The 25,220-nt window shown below is 35.3% G+C and overlaps 1 protein-coding gene and 2 non-coding genes across 4 annotated transcripts in view; 1 reads left to right on the top strand and 2 right to left on the bottom strand.

Moving 5' to 3' along the window:
* Positions 1–25,220, bottom strand: part of GSK3B (glycogen synthase kinase 3 beta) — a 179,611-nt gene that overhangs the window by 88,866 nt on the left and 65,525 nt on the right. For both annotated transcript variants that reach the window (XM_036243905.1, XM_036243903.1), the window contains exon 3: positions 5,823–5,906. In XM_036243905.1, coding sequence (XP_036099798.1) covers positions 5,823–5,906 — 84 coding nt within the window. The remainder of the gene's footprint in view (positions 1–5,822; positions 5,907–25,220) is intronic.
* On the bottom strand, positions 12,456–12,562 carry LOC118617908. Its single transcript, XR_004956870.1, has one exon. It is a non-coding gene; the product is annotated as a U6 spliceosomal RNA (small nuclear RNA).
* On the top strand, positions 16,987–17,090 carry LOC118617929. The gene has a single exon (XR_004956888.1). It is a non-coding gene; the product is annotated as a U6 spliceosomal RNA (small nuclear RNA).

Here is a 25,220-nt window from a genome sequence, read left to right as displayed (position 1 = left end):
CAAAAAAGGGGAAGAGTATAAGTAAAGTATTTAGATTACTGCCTGGCATATAGTAAGCACCACATAAGTTTTGGTGCTATGATTATTACTGCTACTACATTAGCATACACCAGAAGGCTATTTACTCTCTTCTTAAAGTTCTCCAAAGAACTGTAGAATCTCTCCTTATTTGGAAATCATTACTAAGATATTTTTAAATGTTACACTTCTAACACACTGCTTCCGGAGAACAGAAACTTACATTCTAGGCTAAATAGTATAGTATACTATACAGTCTGCCTAGAGTTGACTCCTAGTTTTGCCACTCAGCAGCTGTATGACTCTGAGATATAACTTATTTAACTGTGATTGCCTTAGTTTCATCTATAAAACAGGAATAATAACAGTACTTATTATTCACTGGGTTGCTGTGAGATTTAAGTTAGTTATAAAGTACATGTAAAGGGTTTAACGTAATGTTTGACACATAACAAGTGCAATATATATTTGCTATTACTAAACAATAATCTGTCAAATATGTTGTAAATGAATGTTTATTAAGTGTTAATTAAACAGACTGACAAACCTCAGAAGGAAGGGGTGGGAGTGGGGGCGGTGGGGAGGGTTGGGAAAAAACAAACCGAAGAACTTATATGCATACATTTCACAACCAATGGACACAGACAAAAGTTTGGGAAAAGTAGGAGGAGGGATAGGAGCGGGAAGGAAGGGGTCAATGAGGAAAAAAGCCGGGGGGGAGGGGTGCGGGGGGGATTTATAATACTTAAAAAAAATAAAGATAAAAAATAAAATAAAATATTAAAAGCAAAAATGAAACAAAAAAGTGTTAATTATGTGCTAGGCGCTATGATAAGCATTTAATAAACATTACACTTTTTCCTTACAAAATCCCTACTGTGTAGATGAGAATGAGAAAAAGGCTTACAAAGGTAAATATTCTGCCCAGTCATACCTATCAAATGGCAGAATTGGGATGCAAACTCAAATATTTCTAGCTACAAAGCCAGTGCTCTTTACTTTCCAGAACAGATTCACCTCTACCCTCTCCTCTCCAGGACGAGTGGCAAACAGGCAAAATCAAGCACTGCATTCTTATCTCTGATCCCAGTAGAGTGGTATAACCTTTCTCTTCTGCACACAGCCATCCACACAGTTACCATCAATAAAATAAAGTCAATATGAGGAATAAAATCAATTTTCCATCCTTTTAGAATTTAATTCTAAAATTAAAAATAACAATGGGAGACTAGTTAAGAGTATTATGTAGTACAATAACTCAATAGAATATTATATAACCACCCTGGCCAGTTTGGCTCAGCTATTGGAACGTTGGCCCATGGATCAATGAGTCGCGGGTTTGATTCCGGTCAAGGACACGTGCCTTGGTTGCAATTTGTCCCTGGCCCTGGAGAGGTAGTGTGGGAGGCAGCCAGTCAGTGTGGCTCTATCACATTGAGGTTTTCTCTGTCTCTCCCTCCCTCCCACTCTATCTGATAATAAGTAGAAAAATATCCTTGGGTGAGGAACCAAAAAAAGAATATTCTATAACCAGTAACTACAAATACTATGAGGCAACAAGGGAAAGATTTTGAGATCTTGAATGTTTAATAAGTTTATAAATAATCATTCTTAAACTATATAAAACATATAGAATAAAATGTGTAGAACTGAAGTCAAAAATCAGGATAGTGAGTGAAAATGTTTCTTCTTTAAAATTTGGGGAAAGGGGTGGGGGGAGGGATAGTAGAGACTTGGAGAGAAGAGATACAAGAAAGAGAATGAGGAAGGCTCAGGACAGATGAAAACCCATGCAAAAATTTAGAAAGGATTAGATATTCAAAGAAAGAGGATGAGATGGGTAGAAACCCAACAAAAGAGAAGTACAGAAATCCAGAGTAAAAGGTTGAGAGATCCATACAGGAAATAGCCAACAGATAGAGGGGAATGAGGATGGGAGAGGGAGACAGACAGACACACAGCCAGGCAGTCATATACCAGTTGACAGGGAGGGAAAAGGGTAGATCTGAGGGGTGACACAGACAAAGAGAGAGGGACAGAAACCCAGAGACAGAAAGATAAAGACCCAGAGCCAAGAATGAATGGGAATGCCCAGCTGGTGTGGCTCAGTGGATTGTGCGTCGTCCCTGGACTAAGAGGTCCGGGTTTGATTCCCAGTTAGGACACATGCCTGGGTTGCAGGTCTGATCCCCAATAGGGGGTGTGCAAGAGGCAGCTGATAGATATTTCTCTCTCGCACTGATGTTTCTACCTCTTTCTCAAACAAAACAAACAAACAAACAAACAAAGAGTGAAAGGGACAAAGTAGACAGAAAAGAAAAAAAAGGCTTAGAAAAAGAGGTAGAAAATGACAGTCACATGATGATGATGATGATGAAAGGATTACAAAATATTTCCATATACAAGTGAACTTATCCATGGAACCTAACCAAACTTATCATCCCTATAACCCTGAAACACTGACTCCTTCTCTTTCTCATCCTCATAATCCCTCAGCTCAATCCCCTAATTATATCCTCAAACCTCCTTTAGGCTCATATTCTTACCATTCATCTCCTGCCCAGAGATTCCCCTGAGCTCTCTGAAATGCTACCCCCAAACCCCTACCAAAAACTCTTCATGGAGTTTCAAACCCCAGTCTCTTCATAGAGGGTTCTTTTTACTGCCTTGCCATTGACAAAACCTGGATCCCACCCAAAGGTAATACTGGATTCCTTGCAGCTCTCTCAAATGAACTGTTCTCACCTTTCAACATATTCTACGACCAGAAAGCAATACTGGCAAACTGCCAGCTCTTCACTGCCCTGGCCTCAAACAACATCCCCTCTCTCTTCTTCCCAAACTCCTAAGTAAGAGTTCTACCACATGGCTACACACCCCATCTACCCAACCTTATCAATGTTATCCCTCCATTTAGCGCCCTCTACTTATGAGTCATATATACAACTACCTACTGGGCATCTCTATCTGCATGTTCCAGAGGCATCTAAAACTATATTATTTTCTCCCTCAAAACCCTTCTAATATATACACATAAGCAATGCATAACGTTTCTGTTAGTAAAATGCCTATCCGATACAGGACTGCCAAGTTCAGAAAGAAATCATCTTTAAGGATTTGTAAGAATTGCATAAGACATTAGATCCCTTTCTAAACAGCAGTTCTGAGTTTACTCTAAGTAACCTACTCTTAGAGGAGTTAGAATTAATAATAACAACTCTGAGCTCTCAATGCTAGAGCAGAACCCATCTCATGCTAGTTTACTAGCTGGTCTCTTCAGTGACATGTTGGTTCTGGCCAGAACAATTCAAAAGAAAGGAAGTGAAGATCATGAGTAGGTCAAGAAGAAATTATCCTTTTGGTGGCTGGTATATTATGGGAGGTTCTGAACCTGTATATTTCTGCATATCCTCAGAAAATCTTTCTTTTTTTAAAAAAAGAAAAGATCATTATTTTCAGCAATAATCACTTTTCTTTTTTTCTGTTTTTTTAATGGAGCTATCCAAAATTAAGAGGTGTCTTTTTTTTATCCTCACTGGAGGACCTTTTTTTGCATTTATCTTCAGATAGAGTGGGAGGGAGAGAGGGGGTAAGAGAAAGAGAGAAACATCTACCCACACGACCCCAACCAGGGCAGGGGACAAACTGCAACTGAGGTACAAGCCCCTAGCAGGAACGGAACCTGGGATTTACTGGTCCGCAGGTCGATGCTCTAATCACTGAGCAAAACCAGCCAGGGCTAAGAGGTGTCTTTCTTTCACTTTGGACAATTTACAATGCTCAAGAGAAAGTTCTGAGATAAATAAAATATTAGAAAATATATTTCTTTTTTTTAACAGGCAGAGGTTCTCTGTACTCTGGTTAATCTCCCTTAATGACTTCTCAGTTGTTCTTTATCTGCAAGACTATTTAAGATAAATAAGCAGCTCTGTACAGCAGCAGGAAGGAAAGTCATCCTCTGGGATACACAGATGGAACCAACTGTCAGTCCACTGTCAATCCCAAGGCAGGTTTAAGTAACAGCGAGGGCAGACTATGATGGGAGCTTCTATCAAACCAACCAGTCAGATAAGCCTTTGGCTGCCATCACAAATACAGCCTTACATTCAAAAGTTTTAATATTCTTCCTTTTCTCTTTATCTTCATAAAAGTTAAATGAGTTAAAATTTATAAAGTACTGAAACAATACTGTCACATAGGGAAGCAATATAAATTAAGTAGTCAAGACAAAATGTTTAGGGGTTTTGTAAGAGATCTTTGTAAATGAACCTGTATGCAATCCAGTTTTTCAATGAACAAAAACTTCTGACCTTTACTCTCCTCCCCAGGGTTTTATGTCTAGCATCTAATAACAAAAAGCCATGAGGATGCAAAATTCCATTAAGAGTTCTGTAAACAAAACAGATGCTCCATAATTGTATTTGGGGAGGGACAGGAAAAAGTAAAGACATGCCAAAACAGATAAAATTAAAGACATAACAGTTTGCTGGGTTAAAAAAAAAAAAAAGAATCAAGTAATTGGCTTTAGAAACAAAAGAGCTCAAATACTTATGAGGATTTACAGTCTCTAATACAAGCAGAGGAAATTTAAACTTAAAGGGCAGGGGTGCACCTGAAAAACAAGTCACTAAAGAATCAATTTGGTATAGGGATATTAAAAAACAAAAAACAAAAAACAAAAACAGAACCAATTTAGTTGTTAAAATATTAGCTAACACAAAGACACACACCCAATTATATATCTGTAGGCAAGTATATCAAAATCCTGGCTTAAGATATAGGTATGTTCCCATATTACAGGCTCTATCATAAAAATAAGAATTTCTAAGGAAATAATCTAAATAAAGTTTAATGGAAAATAATTAAACACGGATACATTGAGAAATAGGTATGTGAAGTAAAAAGACCACTGGCCTAGAAATCAAGAAGTATTATGGATCTAATGACTTGAGATAGTATATACATGATATCTGAGGTCCAAAATATCAAATGGAAGTATCCAAAGTCATATTTATTTACTCAAAAAGATTAGGTTGGTTTGTCACTTGTGCCCCCTCACCACAAACCAGTGAAGAAATAAATGTAATAAAACAACTGACTCTGGGAAAAAGAAACAGTGAACAGACAGAAATAAAAAGACCACAATAGAAGAAACTGATGTTCTATGCTGCCAATTCCAGTGAGTACAATGGCATTAGTTATTACAACTTCTGAAGAGAAAGATCAAGGGGAAGGGGGAGAAGGAGGGATTCACAGTACAAAATCTTAATTATCCTTTGCTATGACAGAATTAAATGTGATCACAGTGACCACTTATAAGCTCTTAAATCTTATACACTTTCCAACTTTTCCTTAGCCAAGGATAGGTTAAACTTGCCTTCCAATGTGTAAGTCTCAATTCTGGTCCTATCGACATCCTCCTCCTTTCCTTTCCCCTCCAATACTTCAACTTAACAAAATGACATCATTTTCCTCCCTCCAATTAACAAGTGAACTAACATAGGACTCCAGAAGCACACAAGGAACATAAATTGTTTTTAAAAAATATATAAAATTGCTTTAGAACTGAGGACAGGAGTTTAAAAAAGGAAGAAAGTATAAAAAATTCATTCCTTTTATTAACATTTTCCTGATATAACTAATAATGATCAATGATCATATCGTGAGTTCAGAATCTCTAGGGCCTATCTTTTGGAATTCTTCCACTCAATTAGCAAAACTGTTTCACCAGGATAAGGGGAATTATTTCTAGAAGAATAACAAGTCTATCACAACATTCAGTACACACTTTCTGCAAGACCTACCTTCTCACCACTTGAGTAGAAGAAATAACGCAATCGGACTATGTTACAGTGATCTAGCTTTCTCATGATTTGGAGCTCTCGGTTCTGAAAAGGAAACACCAAAAAAATATTTTTTAAAGGATAACTGCTATTCATCATATTGACTAATATTTCTGAATTAACATTAAACATTACAAACAGCAGGCTATAGATAAGTTACTGGTCTATAGATCAGTGCTGACCTGTAAAGTATTTGTTAATAGTCCATTAACTATTTATTACTGCTCTGCAAATCAAATTGAAAATAAGTGTTCGGTATCTTTTCTAGCAATTTGACAGAGTAATTTTATATCAATGAATCTTATAATAAAAAGTAGGGCCTAAATTTTGTATTTCTTAAAATTTCACTTTTGCATTAATTTATTTGTACTGGATTTTACCTCAATGAATTAAAAAATTTTAAAACTGGTACTTTATCACAAAAAAATTGAGAAGCACTGGTTTACAGTATATAAGAGATACCTGAAATGAGCTATTACTGCTATAATTTTTACAACTATAATAAAAATCAAACATCACACCAACAAATAAATTTGGATGCAAAGAAAACTCTTATAAGCCCTACTGTTTTCTAAGAAAGAGTGAGAAATCTGAGAATTAACCCCATTAGATGGCTTAGTTGCTAATTTTTAGAGAGTTAAAATATGACATACTAGAAACTATGTAGTATTGATAAATTTATTGACCACACAAATAATTTTTCCTTTGGAAAGTTTCAAAATTATGCTCATTCTTCATGAAAAGAAAAACTTAAATAACATGATGCCCTCCTAACACCATAATTTGAAGGTATATAGTAACAAAAAAGATAAATTCCAACAATATATTTGGGCTGTCAGAAATCAGTTAATAAAGGCTAAATTACATAACAGAAAAAGAACACCAAAGCACCAGCTATGTAGACAGAAAGTATAAAATTTCAGTTAAAATAATGATTTAGGAGAGCTATAAAACATAAAATATATGACTTAGAATCTGGAAGGGAAATGCTGTTATGGTTAGAAGAAAAAGTAAAAAACAAAGAGGAGTCGGGGATGCATAATAGGAGACAACAAGCCAAACAAGCAGAACTGTCCTACAGCAGAGTGGGCTCCAGTTTGTAGAAGGTGGTAGCAAAAAAGAAGTCAATGTTCCTTCTCCTCTAGAGACTTGCAATATTCTATTCTATGACTGTTCTCTCAAGGAAATAGGAAACTCGAGAAGACTCTCCTGTCCCTTTAAATTGACCATGAGAGCTGGGTTTATGTACACAGTGATATTTAACATTCTTTTATAAGACATCAATCATCCATCACTTGTTATAAAATGTTTATAGCTGAAGCAATAAACAAATTCAATGCAGTATAATTGCTTTAACAAAGATAACAACTAAAGTCAGACTCTTTTAACTATTTCAGAGGACACAGAAAACTTGACCAATTTTAAAACTGTGCTAATCTTTGGCAATTCGCATGTAGGTAGGTATTTTTGTGAGAGAACTGCCAGTAAGCTAAGACTCACTCCTCTCATGATATACAGATATTAAGATGCACTTTTTTTTTTTCAACACAGCCAACTATGTGAAAATAAGCTAGCTATTTTTCCAGACTCATTAGCCAAGGTAACTATTAAATTCCCAGGTAACAGAAGTTGTATAAAAAGAATACATAAGTGAAGCAAGTACATGGACCTAAAGATACATCTACCCTTATTCTTCTGCTGTTCACATCCTAGTCTTTTAAAAAGGATGCTTAAATTTTCTCATTTTAAAATTCCCTAAAAGATCCAAAACACAAATTTCATTGAGCAGTATTTATAAATATATTAATCAAGCCAGTACTAGGCAAACAAAGTTCATGCTTGAAATGTATTTAAATATACAACTATGCCAAGCCTAGGCATTTTTACTGGGTCATTTTTTATTAGTTCACTAAGGACATACTAACTCTATAGAAAACACTGTTATTCTACAAATACAGTGCACCTATTCTGTGTCAGGCATCATTCACAATATTAAGGATGTGGTAGTGAATAAGACCAACAAAGTTTCTACCCTCATCAAACTTACTAGAGCCATGAAGGACAGACAGAAAGGAATACACAATATATTTTCACATACACTAAGAAGATAGAGCATGATAAAAAGGAAGAAGTCAGAGCAGATCTATCAAAGGAGGTAAAATCTGAACACAAACCTGAATAATATGAAGATGAGAACCAAGTGAAGATATGGGGGAAGAGCACTGCAGTGCAATTATGGGAAACTCCTAATGTAAATGTCTAGAGGTGGGCTTGGCACAATAAAAAAATAGCTTGAGCCCTGGCAGGTTTGGCTCAGCAGTTAGAGCGTTGGACTGCAGTCCAGAGAGACCCAGTGGGACTGGGAGAGAGGAGGGAAGGACTAAGAAGTCAGAAAGTTCAAAAAGAAGCGAGAGCCCAGCCGGTGTGGCTCAGAGGACTGAGATGTCCCATATGGACTCAGAGGTCCAGGTTTGAATCCAGGTCAGGGCACATGCCCGGGTTGTGGGCTTGATCCCTAGGAAGGGGTGTGCAGGAGGCAGCTGATTGATGTTTCTATCTCTCTCTCCCTTCCTCTCTCCGAAAAAAAAACAACAACAAATCAATAAAAGCATATTTAGAAAAAGAGAGGTGAGATTTCCAGCTATAGTAGAATGAAGAGATCTCCCACCAAACACCTATAAAAAGGACTACACTGTATAAAACAACCATTCCAGAGCTCTGAAAATTATCCTAATACGACAATTCAAGAAGCTGCTAGATATTGGAGTAAGGACTGTGGGGAGCCAGTGGCCTTCTTACCAGGGAATGCCACTATCCCCCACTATTACCGCCCACCTCAGAAAGTCAGATAGTTTTATCAGGACAGGTTGGCCATGAAAACCAGAAATTCTGCTTCTAGAGGGGGTTACCATCACTTAAAACAGAGAGCAAAAACCCGTTTCCTGTGGCACTGGCAGGAAAAATAGCAAGTTTGACAGGATAGCTCAGCTACCCTGAGGATACAGTCCCAGTTGGGGAAAATGACAGACTGGCAGAACACTAACAAATTTAACAGGGAGATCCTGGAAATAAGAGATGCATAAAGGAGCTAAATAAGCTCTCCATATATCCCTGGCTCAAAGGCTGCACACACACACAGAGGAAACCTAAGAGGGCCTCAAAGAAAGCTGACGTTGACTTAAAAACTACTGAAATTTTGAAAGTACTCTGAAATGCATGTATAGAATCATCAAAAAATGATGGAAGCTTTATAAACTCAAGATGTTTGAACATAATCTCTAACCAATACCCAGCTGACCACTAAGCTATGCAGAAAAAGAGTCAATTCCTAAGAAATCAGGCTAAAATAATAAAAATTAGAACAAAAAATTTAACATAGAATTCAGGGTCTAAGAACTATGGAGGAGAAACATTCTATAGATTAGAAACAGGTATGTCAGAAAAATAAAGAAAAACCCCAAAACAATAACCTTCAGGAGGATTAATAAAAAGTCAGAATCCAGAATTGCTACAATATACTATTTAAAATGTCCAATTGTAAAAAAAAAAAAAAATTTTGTGAGACATGCAAATAATAGGAAAAGACCTATAATCAATTTGTTTTGTTTGATTTTAAAGCAGTCAGTAGTAACTGACTCTGGGTAGACATAGCTGTTAGTCTTGGCAGACAAGAGTACAAAGCAGCTATTAGGTTCAAAGAACATAAGAACTATGAAACTCCTTAAGAAAACAAAGGGGGTAAGCGTCTTGACAATGGTCTTAGCAATGATTTTTTGGATTTGACACTGAAAGCAAAGGTGTCAAAAGCAAAAATAAAGTGAGACTCTATCAAATTAAAAAGCTTTTACATATCAAAAAAAATCATCAACAAAATGAAAAAGCAATACTGAATGGGACAAAATATTTGCAGATCATGTCTGATAAGGGGTTAATAAGCAAAAGATATAAAGAATGTGTATAACAACTCAATAGCAAAACAAAAAAAATAACACCCCCAAACCCACATATAAGCCAATTAAAAATGGACAAAGAACCCAAAATAGATACTTTTCCAAAGAACACATACAAATGACCAACAGGTACATGAAAAGCTTATCAACATCACTAACGATCAGCGAATTACAAATGAAAACCATAATGAGATGTCACATCACACCTGTTACAATGGCTATCATGAAAAAGACAAGCCCTGGCCGGTTTGGCTCAGCGGTTAGAGCGTCAGCCTGCGGTCCGGAGAGACCCGGGTTCAGTTTCCGCTAAGGGCACGTACTTCGGTTGCAGTTTGTCCCCGGCCTTGGCTGGTCGTGCGGGTGGCAGCCACTCGATGTGTCCCTTCATGTCGATGTCGCGCGCTCGCGCTCTCTCTCTCTCTCTCTCTCTCTCTCTCTCTCTCTCTTCCTCTCTCTCCCTCCCACCCTATCTGTACAAAAAATGGAAAAATATCCTCGGGTGAGGATAAAAAACAAAACAAAACAAAACAAACAAACAAAAAAAGACAAGAAATAACATGCTGATAAAGATGTAGACAAAAGAGAACCCTTGTACACTGTTAGTGGGAATGTAAATTGTTACAGCTATTATAGAAAACAGTACAAAGATTCCTCAAAATATTAAAACTAGAATTACCACCTAATCTAGCAAAGACATTTCTGGGTGTAAATATAAAATAAATAAAATTACGTTCTTGAAGAGATATTTGTACTCCCATATTCATTGCAGCATTATTCACAATAGCCAAGACATTGAAACAACCTAAGTGCCCATCGACAGATGAATGGATGAAGAACCTGTGATGCGATATGTGATGTGATGTGATGTGATATGTGTGTATGTGTAGTCACGTGCTGTGCTGCTTAACGACAGGAACATATTCTGAGAAATGTACTGTTAGGCGATTTTGTCATTCTAGGAACATCACAGAATTTACTTTACTTACACAAACCCAGGTGATACAGCCTACTACTGTAATTATATGTACTATACTTTTATATGACTGGTAGAGCAGTAAGTTTGTTTACACCAGTATCACCACAGACACTTGAGTAATGCACTGTGCTTACATCATCTCTAGAAATTTTTCAATTCCATTATAATTTTATGGGATGGTACCACCATCATATATATGATCCCTCGTTGACCAAAAAGTCATTATGCGGCACATGACTCTGTGTGTTGTGTGTGTGAACATTATTCAGCCATGAGAATAAAGGACATCCTGCTACAGTCAGCCCTCATTATCGCAGTTAATCAGTTCCAGACTCTACCGCGATGAATTTCTGTGAAGTATGATTCTTTATATATATACAGTCGCAAAAGTCAAAGGGCGAAGTGGTGAGGGACGACTGTATTTGCAGCAACATGGATGAAACTTGAAGGCATCACACTAAGTGAAATAAGACAGAGAAGGACAAATACTGTATGATATCACTTCTCTGTTGAATCTAAAATAGCTGAACTCATACAAACTAGAATGGTGGGTACCAGGGGCCGAGGATGGGAGAAAAGGGGAGATGTTGGTCAAAGAGTCCACACTTCCAGTTTTAACATGAACAAATTTTGAGGATCTCATATACAGTATGGTGACTATAGTTGATAATGCTGCATTGTATATTTAACAGTTGCTAAGAGAGTGGGTCTTAAATGTTCTCATCCAAAAAGAGAAAAGGTAATTATAAAATGTGACATGTTTGCTAATGCTATGGTGGCAATCATTTTGGAACATACAAGTACATCAAATCAACATGTTGTGCACCTTAAACGTATACAATAATATATGCCAGTTATATCACTAAATTTTTTTAAATATAGAATATAATTATGTTCAAATACATAAAAGAAGTCCTATTAAAAATTAAAGAAAAATATGACAATTACACAAAAAATAGGAAATTTCAATAAAAAAATACTGAATTCTAAAACCTCAGAATACTTGAGTTGAGAATTATAATAACAGAAGTAAAGATTCACTATGAGCTTAAGATAAGATTTACGATGGCATTTAGAAAAAAAGTCTCCAAACCCCAAAATAGAGAAATACAAATTATCCAACTGAATGAACAAAGAGGAAAAAAAGACGGCAGAGAAATGAACAGGGACTCAGAGACCTGCTGTAGGATAACATCACATTTACCAACATATGTATAAAGGCAGTATCAGACAAAAAGAGGAAATAAGAGAAAAAATATTTGAAAAAATAATTGCGGAAACTTCCAAAAGTTGGTGAAAAACACTAATCTACTGAATCATACAGCTTAATGAACCCCCAAAAGGATAAACACACAGAGATTCACACCTAGGTATATCACATTTGAACTGAAGCCACAAAGAAAAAACCATGAAAGCAATAAAAAAAGATTCATCACATATATGAGAAAAACAATACAATTAATAGCTGACAAATTATCAGACTACTTGAGGCCAAAAGGCAATAAAAAATATTCGAAGTGATGAAAGAAAAAAAAAAAACCTGTCAACCAAGAATGCTATATATAGAAAAATTATTCTTCAAATATAAAAGGAAATATAAAGACATTCCCAAATTTTAAAAAAAGATGGAGAATATTCTATAGTAGAAGGCCTGTCTTTTTTTTTTTTTTTAATATGGAAAGCTTCATGAACTTGCGTGTCATCCTTGCGCAGGGGCCATGCTAATCTTTTCTGCATCGTTCCAATTTTAGTATATGTGCTGCCGAAGCAAGCACAGTAGAAGGCCTGTCTTTAAGAAATACTTAAAGCAAGTCTCTCAGGCTAAAAGGAAATGACACCAGAAAATAATTCAGATCCATGAGGAGAAATGAGAACACGAGAAATGGTAAATATAAATGAGAAAACATGAAAGAATATATATTTTTCTTTCCTTCTGTTAACTTCATGAAAAACATAAATTGTACAAAGCAATTAGGATAACAGTATATTATTAGGTTTATAACATAAATAAATGAAATATATGACAATAATAGCAGGAAGAATAAAGGAGAAAAATGTTATATAGAGAAAAGGTGTTATATTTTGCTGGAATTAAGTCAGTATAACCTAAAGTAGGCTGTGATAAATTGAAATGCACTGTAATTCCTACAGCAGCCACTAAGAAAACAAAGTTTTTAATGTTAAAAAACAACACTGGACCTAACAGATTTGTTCAACATAAAAGAAGGCAATAAATGAGAACAGCAGAACAAAAATGAGAGAAAGAGAGAGAGAGAGAGAGAGAGAGAGAACAAAACAAGCAACATGGAACAAGTAATTCCAACCATTTCAAAAACTGTACAAAATGTGATTAAGCACAGAATCAAAGGCAGAAATCATTAGACTAGATAAGAATGAAAGCTCCAACTACATTCTTTCTATAGCAGGCATACTTTAGATTCAAAGACATAAATTGCTTAAAAGTAAAAGGATGAAGAAAGATATGACACACGTGGCAGTAGAGTTCAACAGGCCTAGGAAACTGTTTTGAAGCAGGAAGAGCTGAGTTCAATATGGGACACATTCAATTTGAAATGACTGGGAGACAAAGAAGTGAAAAGGTCCTGAAAGCAATCTGATATGTTAATCTTATCCTCTACCGAGAGGTTTGGAAGGTTCTTAAAGCCACAGGAGTTGGTAAAATTGGCTGTAAAATAAGAAAAGAAGTGGTCAGATGCTCCAGCAGCAGAAAAATCTATAAAGGACTTTACAAAGAACCTGGTGAGGTAGTATAACCTAGACAGTGGTATCACATAACCCCTAACTAAGACAGGTATAATATTCAGGAGTTTATCCTGGAGAATACCAACATTTAGGCAGATAGCTGAAAAAGAATCACACAAGAGACTGAGAATGAGCAGAACTGAAAAAGAAGAGCCAGAAAAATTAATCCCCTAGAAGCCCAGCCAGGTAGATCAGTTGATTAGAGCACCATGCCATCACTCCAGGTTTGATCCCTGGTCTGGGCACATACAAGAATCAACCAATGCATGCATAAATAAGTGGAACAACTCTCCCTCCCTCTCTCTCTCTCTCTCCCTCCCTCTCTGCCTCTCTTATTCTCTCCCACTCCTCTCCCCCCTTCTGAAAACAAACAAACAAACAAACAAACAAACAAACCCTAGAAGGGGTTAACAGACATTTTCTGTAAAGGCCCAATAATAAATACTTAAGTCTTGCAGACCATAATCGCTGTTGCAGTTTTCCAACTCTGCAGTTACGATGGGAAAGCATTAAGGACAATATGTAAAGGAATGAGTGTGGCTATGTTTCAATAAAACTTATTTACCAAAACAGGTGACAGACACACAGTTTGCTATTTCTTGCTATAGAAACCAAGGAAAGAAAGGTCCTTATATTCAATCTCTTTCAAATTTAATGCATATATACATATTATATACAGAGTGAACTTTCTAATATATATTGATTTATCAATGTTCTGGAATTAATAATAATATTTTTCTTTTATATTACTATAATTGACAGTATGTAAATTAAAAATCTAAATTGTCAAGTATAGTTATAAAATGCATACTGCTCAGGTAGGCTTTTTACCAAAAAAAGCCCAATTTTAAAGAAAAATAAACAGGATTCACAAATGTTCATTTTTCCAATTAGCCACACAAACAACCTGACCAACACTGAAAGGAGAAGGAAAAGGGAAACAACAGAATAGATGCCTGGACAGCTTAACTCCCACCTCCCAACCCCCACCGCTTCTTTAAAAATTCTCACCAAGGATATGTTTTTATTGCTTTTAGAGAGAGAGGAAAAGAGGGAGAGAGAGAGGGGGGAAAAGAGGGAGGGAGAGAGGAAAGGGGAGAGAAATATCGATCAGATTCCTCTCATAGAAGCCCTGACCAGGATCGAACCCTCGACTTAGGTATGTGCCCTGGCCTGGAATTGAGCCCACAACCTTTTGGTGTACAGATCAACATTCCAACCAACTGAGCCATTGGACCAGGGCTAAAGAACTTTTATTTCCTGTCAGCTACTATGGACTGCTGAAGTAAATATAAACCAAGTTCTTAAATGCTTAGTTTTCAGAGGCTCCAGGATGTAAGTCAACTCTAATTTAATGCAACTCTTCTTTAACCCTGTATCTTTGGAAGTCAATATAATAATAGTATATTATTGGCATAACAATGATGGTGCCAACAACTATAGATTTTTGACAATCAAGAGCCAAGCACGTGCTAAGAGCTTTATCTTCATGAATTAATTTAGTCCTCTCCACAAACCAATCAAGTCGGCAATATTATTATCCCTACTAACAGAGAGGGCAAGGCATTGAGAGGTTAAGGAATTTGTTATCAAAGAGTAGAAGCAAGATTTAATAAACCCAGGTGAATCAGATTCCTAAACACATGCTCTTAACTACTACAATAAAATATAACTCAATGCCATCAACTTTCATTTATTACTATATGCTTGGGAAACAATTACAACAAAGCAGGACCGCAGTAGTGAAAGCACTAATAATTCAAAATGAGACAAGTTTTCAAATATGCGAATAATAATACTGCATGATAGTTGTTAAGTGCCATTAGAGGTATCAAAAAATATGAGTTTTGAGCCCTGGCCGGTTTTGCTCAGCGGTTAGAGCATAGGCCTGTGGTCCAGAGAGACCCAGGTTCAGTTCCTGCTAAGGGCACATACCTCGATTGCAGTTTTTCCCCGGTCTCCTGGTTGGGTCATGTGGGTGGCAATCACTCAATGTGTCCCTTTCACGTCGATCTCTCTCTCTCTCCCCCCCCCCCCCCACACACACACACTCTATCCGAACAACAACAACAAAAAGTCCTTGGGTGAGGATAATAAATAGAAAAAAATAAAATAATTAAAATAAATAAATAAGAAAACTACAGACCAACATCCTTAATGGATACTGATGTAAAAACCCTCAACAAAATACCAGCAAATCAAACAGAACAACATTTTGAAAGGATTATACACCATGACCAAATTTTATGCCACCAATGCAAGAATTTATACCTGGAATGCAAGGACAGCTCTACATGCCAAATAAATCAATATAATGCATGTACCACATCAGCAACATGAAGAACAAAACCAAATGACCATCTCAACTGATACAGAAAAAGCACTTAAAAATATTCAACATTCTTTCATGGTAACAAACTAGGAGCAGAAGGAAACTGCCTCAATACCAAAGTTATATATGAAAAGCCCATATTAATATCACAGTCAGTGGCAAAACACTGAAAGCATTCCCTCTAAGATCAGGAACAAGGTAAAGATGCTCACCTCTTTTCACTACTACCTCAATATAGGACTTGAAACCCTAGCCAGAGCAATTAGACAAGAACATAATAAAAGGCATCCAAATTGGAAAACAATTAGTAAAAGTATCTCTGTTCACAGAAGAGTTGATCTTATATGTAGAAAACCCTAATTTTTTTTTAATCCTCACCCGAGGACATCCTTCCATTTTTGTTCAGATAGAGTGGGAGGGAGAGAGAGAAAGACAGAAGAGAGAGAGAAACATCGACGTGAAAGGGACACATTGAGTGGCTACCTCCTGCACAAACCCAACAGGGCCGAGGACAAACTGCAACTGAGGTATGTGGCCTTAGCGGGAACCAAACCTGGATCTCTTTGGACTGCGGGCCGACACTCTAACTGCTGAGCCCAATCAGCCAGAGCTGGAATTTGAAATTTAAAACAATACAATTTATACAAGCACCCCTCCAAGTAAAATACTTGGTTTTAAATCAAACATAATATGTACAAGATTTACATGAGGAAAACTACAGAACTCTGAGGAAAGAATCAAAGATCTAAATAAATAAAAACATATTTTATGTACATGGACTGGGAAACTCAATATCGTCAAGATGCTATTTCTTCCTCACATGATCTATAGATTCAACACAGTAGAAATCCCAGCAAGTTATTTTATGGACATAAAATAATCAACACAATATTGAAGAACAGCCAAAGAACTGACAGTAACTGACTTAAGAATTACTATAAAGCTACAATAAAAGATTATATGATGATACTGGAGAAAAAAACCAAATAGATCCCTGGAGCAAAAATAGAGCCCAGAAATAACCACCAAATATAATCACAACTTTGACAAAGGAACAAAGGCACTGCAATGGAGAAAGGATGACCTTTTCAACAAACAGTGCTAGTGCTTGCTTCAGTAGCACATACACTAAAATTGAAATGATACAGAGATCAGCATGACCCCTGCCTAAGGATGACATGGAAATTTGTGAAGTGTTCCATATTAAAAAGAAACAAACAAATAGTGCTGGAACAATTTGGACAGCCACACACAAAGAAAGTATTCTAGGCACATGAAAAAGTAACCCAAAATGGATTATAAACCTAAATGTAAGTGGCAAAAATTGTAAGACAGCTAGAAGATAACAGGAGAAAATATACGTGTTCTTGAGTTTGGCAGTGACTTTTCAGATGCAACACCAAAAGCACATTCCATAAATGAAAAAAATAGGTAAATTGGATTTTTCATTAAAATGTAAAACTTCTGCTCTAAGTCACTAATGAAAAGACAAGTCACAGAATGGGAGAAAAATCTTCACAAAACATTTATCTAATAAAGTATCATTTATCCAAAATATACACAGAACTCTTAAAACAGTAAAAAGAAAACCATAAAATGAGCAAAAGACTAGAACAGATACCTCCTCAAAGAAGATATACAGATGGCAAATAAGCATATAAAAATATGCTCAACATCATGTATCATCAAAAAATTACAAATCAGCCCAGCCAGTGTGGCTCAGTGACTGAGTGTTGACCCATGCACCAAAAGGTTGCTGGTGTGATTCCCAGGCAGGGCACATGCCCAAGTTGTGGGCCCAATCCCCAATGGGGGGCATGCAAGAGGCGGTCAATCAATGTTCTCTCTCATCAATGTTTCTATTTCTCTTTCCCTCTCTCTCTCAAATCAATAAAGAAAAAAAAAAAAAAAGAATGTCAACAACGATTCCTGGTCAGAACATGTACAGGAGGCAACCAATTTAAATCTCTCTCACACATCAATGTTTCTGTCTCTCTCTCTAAAAAAATAAAATAAAAATTTTTAAAAATTATAAATTAAAACAATGAGATACTACTACACTCCTATTAAAATGGATGAACACCAAAACATTAAAACAATATCAAAGGCTGATGACAATGTGAAGCAACAGGTGGGAATACAAAATTATTCTGAACACCCAATTTGAAAGATAGTTTGGCAGTTTCTTAGAAAACTAAATATATACTCTTACCACACAATCTAGAAATTGTGCTATCTGGTATTTACCCAATGAGCTGAAAACTGATATCCACACAAATATGTGTACATAAATGTTTAGAGCAGCATTATTAGTAACTGCAAAAACTTCAAAGCAACCAAGATGTTCTTCAATAGTTAATGGATAAAAAAACTATGATACATGCATACAATGGAATATTATTCAGTGGTAAAAAGAAATTAGCCATCATGCCACAAAAAGTTATGCAAATATATTAAATGCATGTTGTTAAGTGAAAAAAAGCCAAGCAGAAAAGACTATATACTGTATGATTCCAACTATATGACATTCTAGAAGAGGTAAAACTATGGACAATCAATGATGGCCAACGGTTGGGGGCAGAGAGGGAAGATGAACAGGTGAACTCGGAATTTTTAGGGCAGTGAAACTATCCTGTATGACACTAATAATGGATACATGTCACTATACAATTGTCAAAACCCACAGACTAGACAATGCAAAGATTGAACCATAAAGCAAACTATGGACTATAATTAATAATAATATATTAATATTGGTTCAATTGTAACAAATCTACATTGATATTAATAACAGGGAAAACTGAAGAGGAGGGGAGCATATATGGGAACACCGTACTTTCCACTCATTTTTCTGTAAAACTAAAACTGCTCAGAAACCAAGGTCTATTAATAAAAATGGGAAAAAATTGAAAATAATTTTAATGGAAAAAAAGAATTCAATAGAAGTTTTTCCAAAGAACACATGCAAGTGGCCAATAAACACATGAAAAGATGCTCAGCCTCATTAGTCACCAAGAAATGCAAATCAAGACAAAGAGATACCACTTCATTTCTAAATTGAATATAATTTTTAAAAAACATTAAATACTGGCAATGATGTGGAGAAATGATAATGCTGATACACTGCTTGTGGGTTTATAAAATGGTACAAATACTTGCTTTGGAAAATAGGTTAGCACTTCCTCAAAGTGTAAATCACAGAATCAGCGTATGACCTACCATATTTTTAGGTATACACCCAAGAGAACTTGGGGGAGAAAAGTCCCCATGAAAACGTATATGCAAATGTTCAGAGCAGCATCATTCAAAATAGCCAAAAATGGAAACAAGTCAAATATTCATCAACTGATGAATGGATAAACAAAATGTTGCATATTCAATCAATGAAATAGTATCTATCCATAAGGGAGGACTGAAGTACTGAGATAGTACAACATGAAAGAACCTGAAAACTTCACTTATTCTAAGTGAAAGAAGCCATATACAAAAAGGTTAAACATTATGATTCCATTTATATGAAATGTCCAGAATGGGCAAATCCACAAAGACAAAAACTAGATTAACAGTTGCCAGGGCCTGGGGGAAAGAGGAAAGGGACTGACTATTAATAAGCATAGAGTTTTCTTTTTGAGATGATGGAAATATTCTGAAATGAGATGACAGTGATACTCTGTGACTAAACAAAAAACCAAATGAATTGTAGAATATAATAAGGTGAAATCTGTTGTACAACTCTGTGACTATAGGCCAACCAACAAATTGTAGAGTATAAAATTTGTGATACAGGTATTATTTCTCAATAAACATATAAAAAAAGAATCAAGCAACTGACTAGCCACAAAAATATTAAAAAACTGTAGTGAAACTAGTCAAAAGGGTAAATCTAACTCCTGATGTTAAACATTTATTTGTAATTTACCACAGATACATAGGAATTTGGAAAGGTATAAACACTAAGTCGTAATGTCAAAAAAAAGTGAGAAAACTTAAAAAGCACATATGCTTATGTTTTCTTTTTACTTGACCCTTTCACCACCCATTTTTTTCCACCCCTACAATCCACCTCTGACAACCACCACAAATCAATCTGTTCTCTTTTTCTATAAGTTTGTAGTTGTTGTTACTGTTGTTTAGATCCTATATGTGAGGGATCATATGCTATATGTATTTCTTTGACTTATTTCACTTAGCATAATGCCACCATCATCCGTTTATGTTGTCACAAATAGCAAAATTTCATTCTTTTTTATGGCTGAATAATATTCCATTGTGCACATACCACACTTTCTTTATCCATTCATCCACTGATGAACACCTAGGCTATTTCCATATCTTGGCTATTATAAATAATCCTGCAATGAACACGGAGACAGGGTGCACTGATCTTTTCAAATTAGTGTTTTTGTTTTCTTTGAATAAATGCCTAAAAGTGGAACTGCTGGATCATATTGTAGTTCTATTTTTAATTTTCTGAGAAACCTCCATATTGTCTACTATAGTGGCAGCACCAATCCACATTCTTACAGTGCACAGGGTTCCCTTTCTTCCATATCCTCACCAACACTTTAAAAAAAAATCATAGCCATTACAACATGTTAGAGGTATTATCTTGTAGTTTTAATTTGCATTTGCCTGATGATTGATGATATTGAGCATCTTTTCATATACCTGTTGTGTATTTATAGGTCGTTGTTGGAAAAATGTCTATTCAGATCCTTTGCCCATTTTTTACTTGTATTGTTTTTGTTTTTTTGCTATTGAGTTGTTAAGTTTCTTACATAGTCTGGATATTGGCCTATTATCAGATATATGACTTGCAAATATTTTCTCCCATTCAGTAGGTTGCCTTTTCATTTTGTTGATAGTTTCCTTTGCTGTACAGAAACTTTTTTAGCATGAGATAGTCTTACTTATTTTTGCTTTTGATGTCAGATTTAAAAATTCATTGCCAAAAATCTGTATCAAGGAACTTAATACCTTTGTTTTCTTCCAGGAGTTTTATAGTTTCAGTTCTTCCATTCAAGTATTTAATCCATTTTGAGTTTAATCCACTTGTGTATGGTGGAAAGCAGAGATCCAGTTTCACTGTTTTCAATGTGATTGTCTAGTTTTCCCAATACCATTTACTGAGACTGTCCTTTCCCCCGTTGTATTTATTTCCTCCGTTTGTTGTAAATTAATTGACCAAATATCTATGGGTTATTTCTGGACTCTCTGTTCTGTTCCACTGACTTATGTGTCTGTTTTTTATGCCAATACTATATTGTTGTAAGTACTATAGCTTTGTAATATAATTTGAAATTAGAGAGTTGTGATGCCTCCAGCTTTGTTCTTCATTCTCAAGATTATTAGGCTATTCAGGGTTTTTGTAGCTCCACACAAATTTTAGGGTTATTGGTTCTTTTTCCTTGAAAAATGCTACTAAAATTTTGATAGGGATTACACTGAATCTGTAGATAGCTTTGGATAGTATGGACATTTTAACAATACCAATTCTTCCAATCCATGAACATGAAAGAGCTGTCCATTTATTTGTGTTGTCTTAAATTTATCTCACTAATGTCTTATAGTTTTCAATATACAAATCTTTCACCTCCTTGGTTAAATTTATTCCTAGGTATTTTATTCTTTTTGATGCAATTGTATATGAGTTTTCTTTCTTTTCTGATAGCTAGTCATTAGTGTATGAAAACACAACTGATTTTTGTGTACTGATTTTGTATCTTATAACTTTACTGAATTTGTTTTTGGTTCTAACAAATTAGAGCTATACTGCAGTTTGAGGCTTTTCCTATCAAACCTGTCCTTGTTCTTCCCTCTCTCCTCAACAGAAGTTAATTTGTGGAGTCTTTAGGGTTTTCTATATATAATATGTCATCTGCAAACAGTGACAGGTTTACGTCTTCCTTTCTGATCTGGATGCTTTTTATTACTTTTTCTTGCCTAATTGCTTTGGCTGCCTTATAGTAAGTTTTATTTCTCTTTCCTTCAAGCCATTCAAGCCACTGAAAGTCAGAAAGAGGTCATTCAGGACAACAAATACAGTGGCTCCATTTTTTTCTCTCTGCAATGATAGAGGCAGTGAAATTATATATAATTTAAGAGCAAAATCAATAGAACCCTTCCACACCAACTTTTGTATAGTCTCTAAAAATATTTTACCAGTCATTCTATATTGGCACTTGGGATAATAGCATAAAACAGTCTGTATCCTCAAGATGCTCAGTATGGCAATTATAAAAATGTACTTCGCAGATCTCTCACAGCAAGAAACATCATTGACCAGTGGTCCCAGCTCAAAGCCATTCTCTCACTAGGGACAAACCACATTTCCCAGGGACTGTTCCCACTCAATGACTGAACATGGAAGACATATTTAATGAAATCCTTTTCCCAGGAGACATAGGATTCCTTTGATAGTTAGACCTTGAGTTGAGAATGCCCCACTGGTTTTACTGTAGCTTTCTTAGAGCTGCATTGCAGTGAAAGGCTTTTCCTATCCAACCTTCCCTTATCCTTCCTTCGCTCTTTTTTTTTTACCCCACTCCCATCCTTCCCTTTCTAAACACCTATATTTTAGCTTCCGCTTAATAACTACAATTTCCATGATCCAAACAAAGCTCCACATGGCAGACTAAAGATCACTGTTTCTTTTGCCTGTCAGTTTTATTAGGAAATAATTTTCCACAAAGGACTTAAAATAGACAAATACAAATAATTAGGTGCCTAAAAATAGGATTACCAAATTTAAGAGAAATAAAACAAAACTATCCAAAGTAAATTGCAGTTTGTAGTATGCAGATGCCTAAAAATAAAAATAAAACTTAGTTATATTTTAAAATTTAGAAAATGTTCTCATAATATATTGTTTCATTTGACACACACAACACTGGAAAAAGAAGGGAGCAGAATAACACTTACTGAGTTCTTTTATGACCAAATATTGGTCTGGAGCATTACTATAGTAGTAGCATCTCCATTTTACAGATGATGAAACTGATGCTCATAAAATTACTAGAAATGTTCAAGCACACAAAACTACTAACAGTGGACAAAAGTTCTTCTTTCTCCTATGTTGTCTTCAGAATATCATGCAGAGAATAATCCTATCCCTAAGGATCAAAATCAGACATTATCTCTCCTCACTCTTCAAATGGTATATATTAAAAGTAGAGCTCTATTCATGCTCCATTCACAACAGGACAGTGACACTTCACATCACCCCCACACCCCAATCACACAACTGAAACCAAAGAGGAGACCTGAAACCTGTGACTTAATTCAAAAGAGAAGTAAAAGTAATAATTAATGAAGCTAAGATCACTAATTAATTAAAAATGCAACTTACTGATCTTCAAATTGGAAAAGCCAGCCTCAACAACCATCAGTAGCTTTTGGGACTGATTAGCCTTCTTTCTCCCTTTTCTAATAACAAAGGTTTCCTACATAAGGTACCTAACTGAACTTTACTCCTATAACAACACCTTAACAGCATTTTCTATCACAAGCACTTCTAAACTGGCTAAGAGAGGTAGTTTAATTTTACTTTAAGTAATTTGTCAGTATGATGGGTCACAGAGGGAGTGTGTGGGGAAGGCATTCAAATTGTTAAGTAAAACACTAATGAACCTAAGCTGGTCATATTAATTCCTTTAAAAAACACACACACTTCAGTGTCTTAGATACAAAGTTTATGTGACTACTGAAGTAGGGATAATTACTCTTGGTTTTCTTTTTATCTATGACCATTCTCTCTCTTCTTGTTTTTTCACCAAAACAAACTGCCTCTCATTGACATTAGCAGGATTCAGCAAGGTTGGCTTATTTAATAAGGAGCAAGGAGAAGACTCCAATCCAAACTTTTCCTGAAAATACGTAATTATTTAATGCAATCCTAGCCAGTAGCTATGTAAATCATAGATGTAAACCTACAGAATTTTAAGTATTTTATTTACTTAATTTTTTATTTACTACAGAATTTACTATTTTATGATAATCAAGAAAAATAAATTGGTCACTATAAAAAAATTTTTTTGAAACAGTTAACATTTAGCAAGGATAGCAAAGAATATTTCAACTCCACAAAGAAAAGAGAACACAGTGGAAAGAACAGAGCTTGGCATAAGTCAGCAGCTTGTCACTTTTTAGCATATACAAAAAACAAAAAAACAAAAACAAAACTATACAATAACAACAAAAGCAATAAAATACTTAGAAATAAACTTAACAAAAAAACATCATGAGCTTGCTAAGTAAAACTCCTGAGAGACACAAAAGTTAACTTGAACAAATGGAAAGATACCTCTGCTTCCTAGAATGGTAATTAAATAATACAGATTAGTTCTCACTAATTTATAAAGTTAATAAAATTCCAATTAAAAATATCAACAAACTTTTTTATGGAATTAGCAAAAAAAAACAAAAAACAAAAACACCACCAAAGTTCATATGGAAAAATAAACATCTAATAAATAGCTAGACAAACATGAAAAAGAAAAGCTACAAGGGAAAATTAGCCCTTCTAGACAAAAAGAACATACTATAAAGTTCTACGATTAACAATGTGGTACTGACACTGGAATATGTAAACGGCCTACTGGAAAAGAATGGAAAGTCCAGAAATAGACCAAGTACAGGTGGAAATTTAGCATATAATAACAATGGCATCTTAAATCAGTGCAACAAAGATAGACCTTTCAATAAATTGTATTGAGACAATTGGTTAATGATTTAGAAAGGATAAAAATTAGATCAATAACTCATACCATACACAGGAATAAATTTCAAATGAATCAGGAATCTAAATATAAAAAGTAAAATCTTATAACTATAAGAAGAAAATAAGGCAATCTACTTTACCTGAGGAAACTGCTTTTCTATAAATAAAGGCTTTATAGTAAAAAGGCTTTCTAATCATAACTCAAAATCCAGAAATGATAAGGGAACAATAAATCTGACTACATGGGGGGGGTGTTTTTACATGGCAAAAATAATAATACATAAAGTAAAAATACTACACATATCACAGATAAAGACTAAATCCACAGTAAACTCTTCAGAGGTAAGAGAAGACCAAAAATCCATTTTTAAAATGGGCCCCAAAAAAGTACAATTCACACACACACACACACACACACTAATGTATTACCTACCTTTCATGTAAGAAAGAAACCAAGAAAATTACACTTAACTGCTCATTTATGCAAAAAAACAGAAAAAATAAACTAAACCATGATGATATTGGCCATCTACAGAGAATGAGTGAAAACAAGACAGAGGGAATAAAAGGGAAAAACACTTGTATATTTCTGACCTTTGGAACCAGGTTAGTGTTTCAC

Source organism: Molossus molossus, unplaced genomic scaffold (assembly GCF_014108415.1).
Source record: "Molossus molossus isolate mMolMol1 unplaced genomic scaffold, mMolMol1.p scaffold_m16_p_5, whole genome shotgun sequence".
In the NCBI taxonomy this organism is placed as follows: domain Eukaryota; kingdom Metazoa; phylum Chordata; class Mammalia; order Chiroptera; family Molossidae; genus Molossus; species Molossus molossus.
The sequence above is the reverse complement of the archived record's forward strand: the minus strand, read 5'-3'. Positions and strand labels throughout refer to the sequence as shown.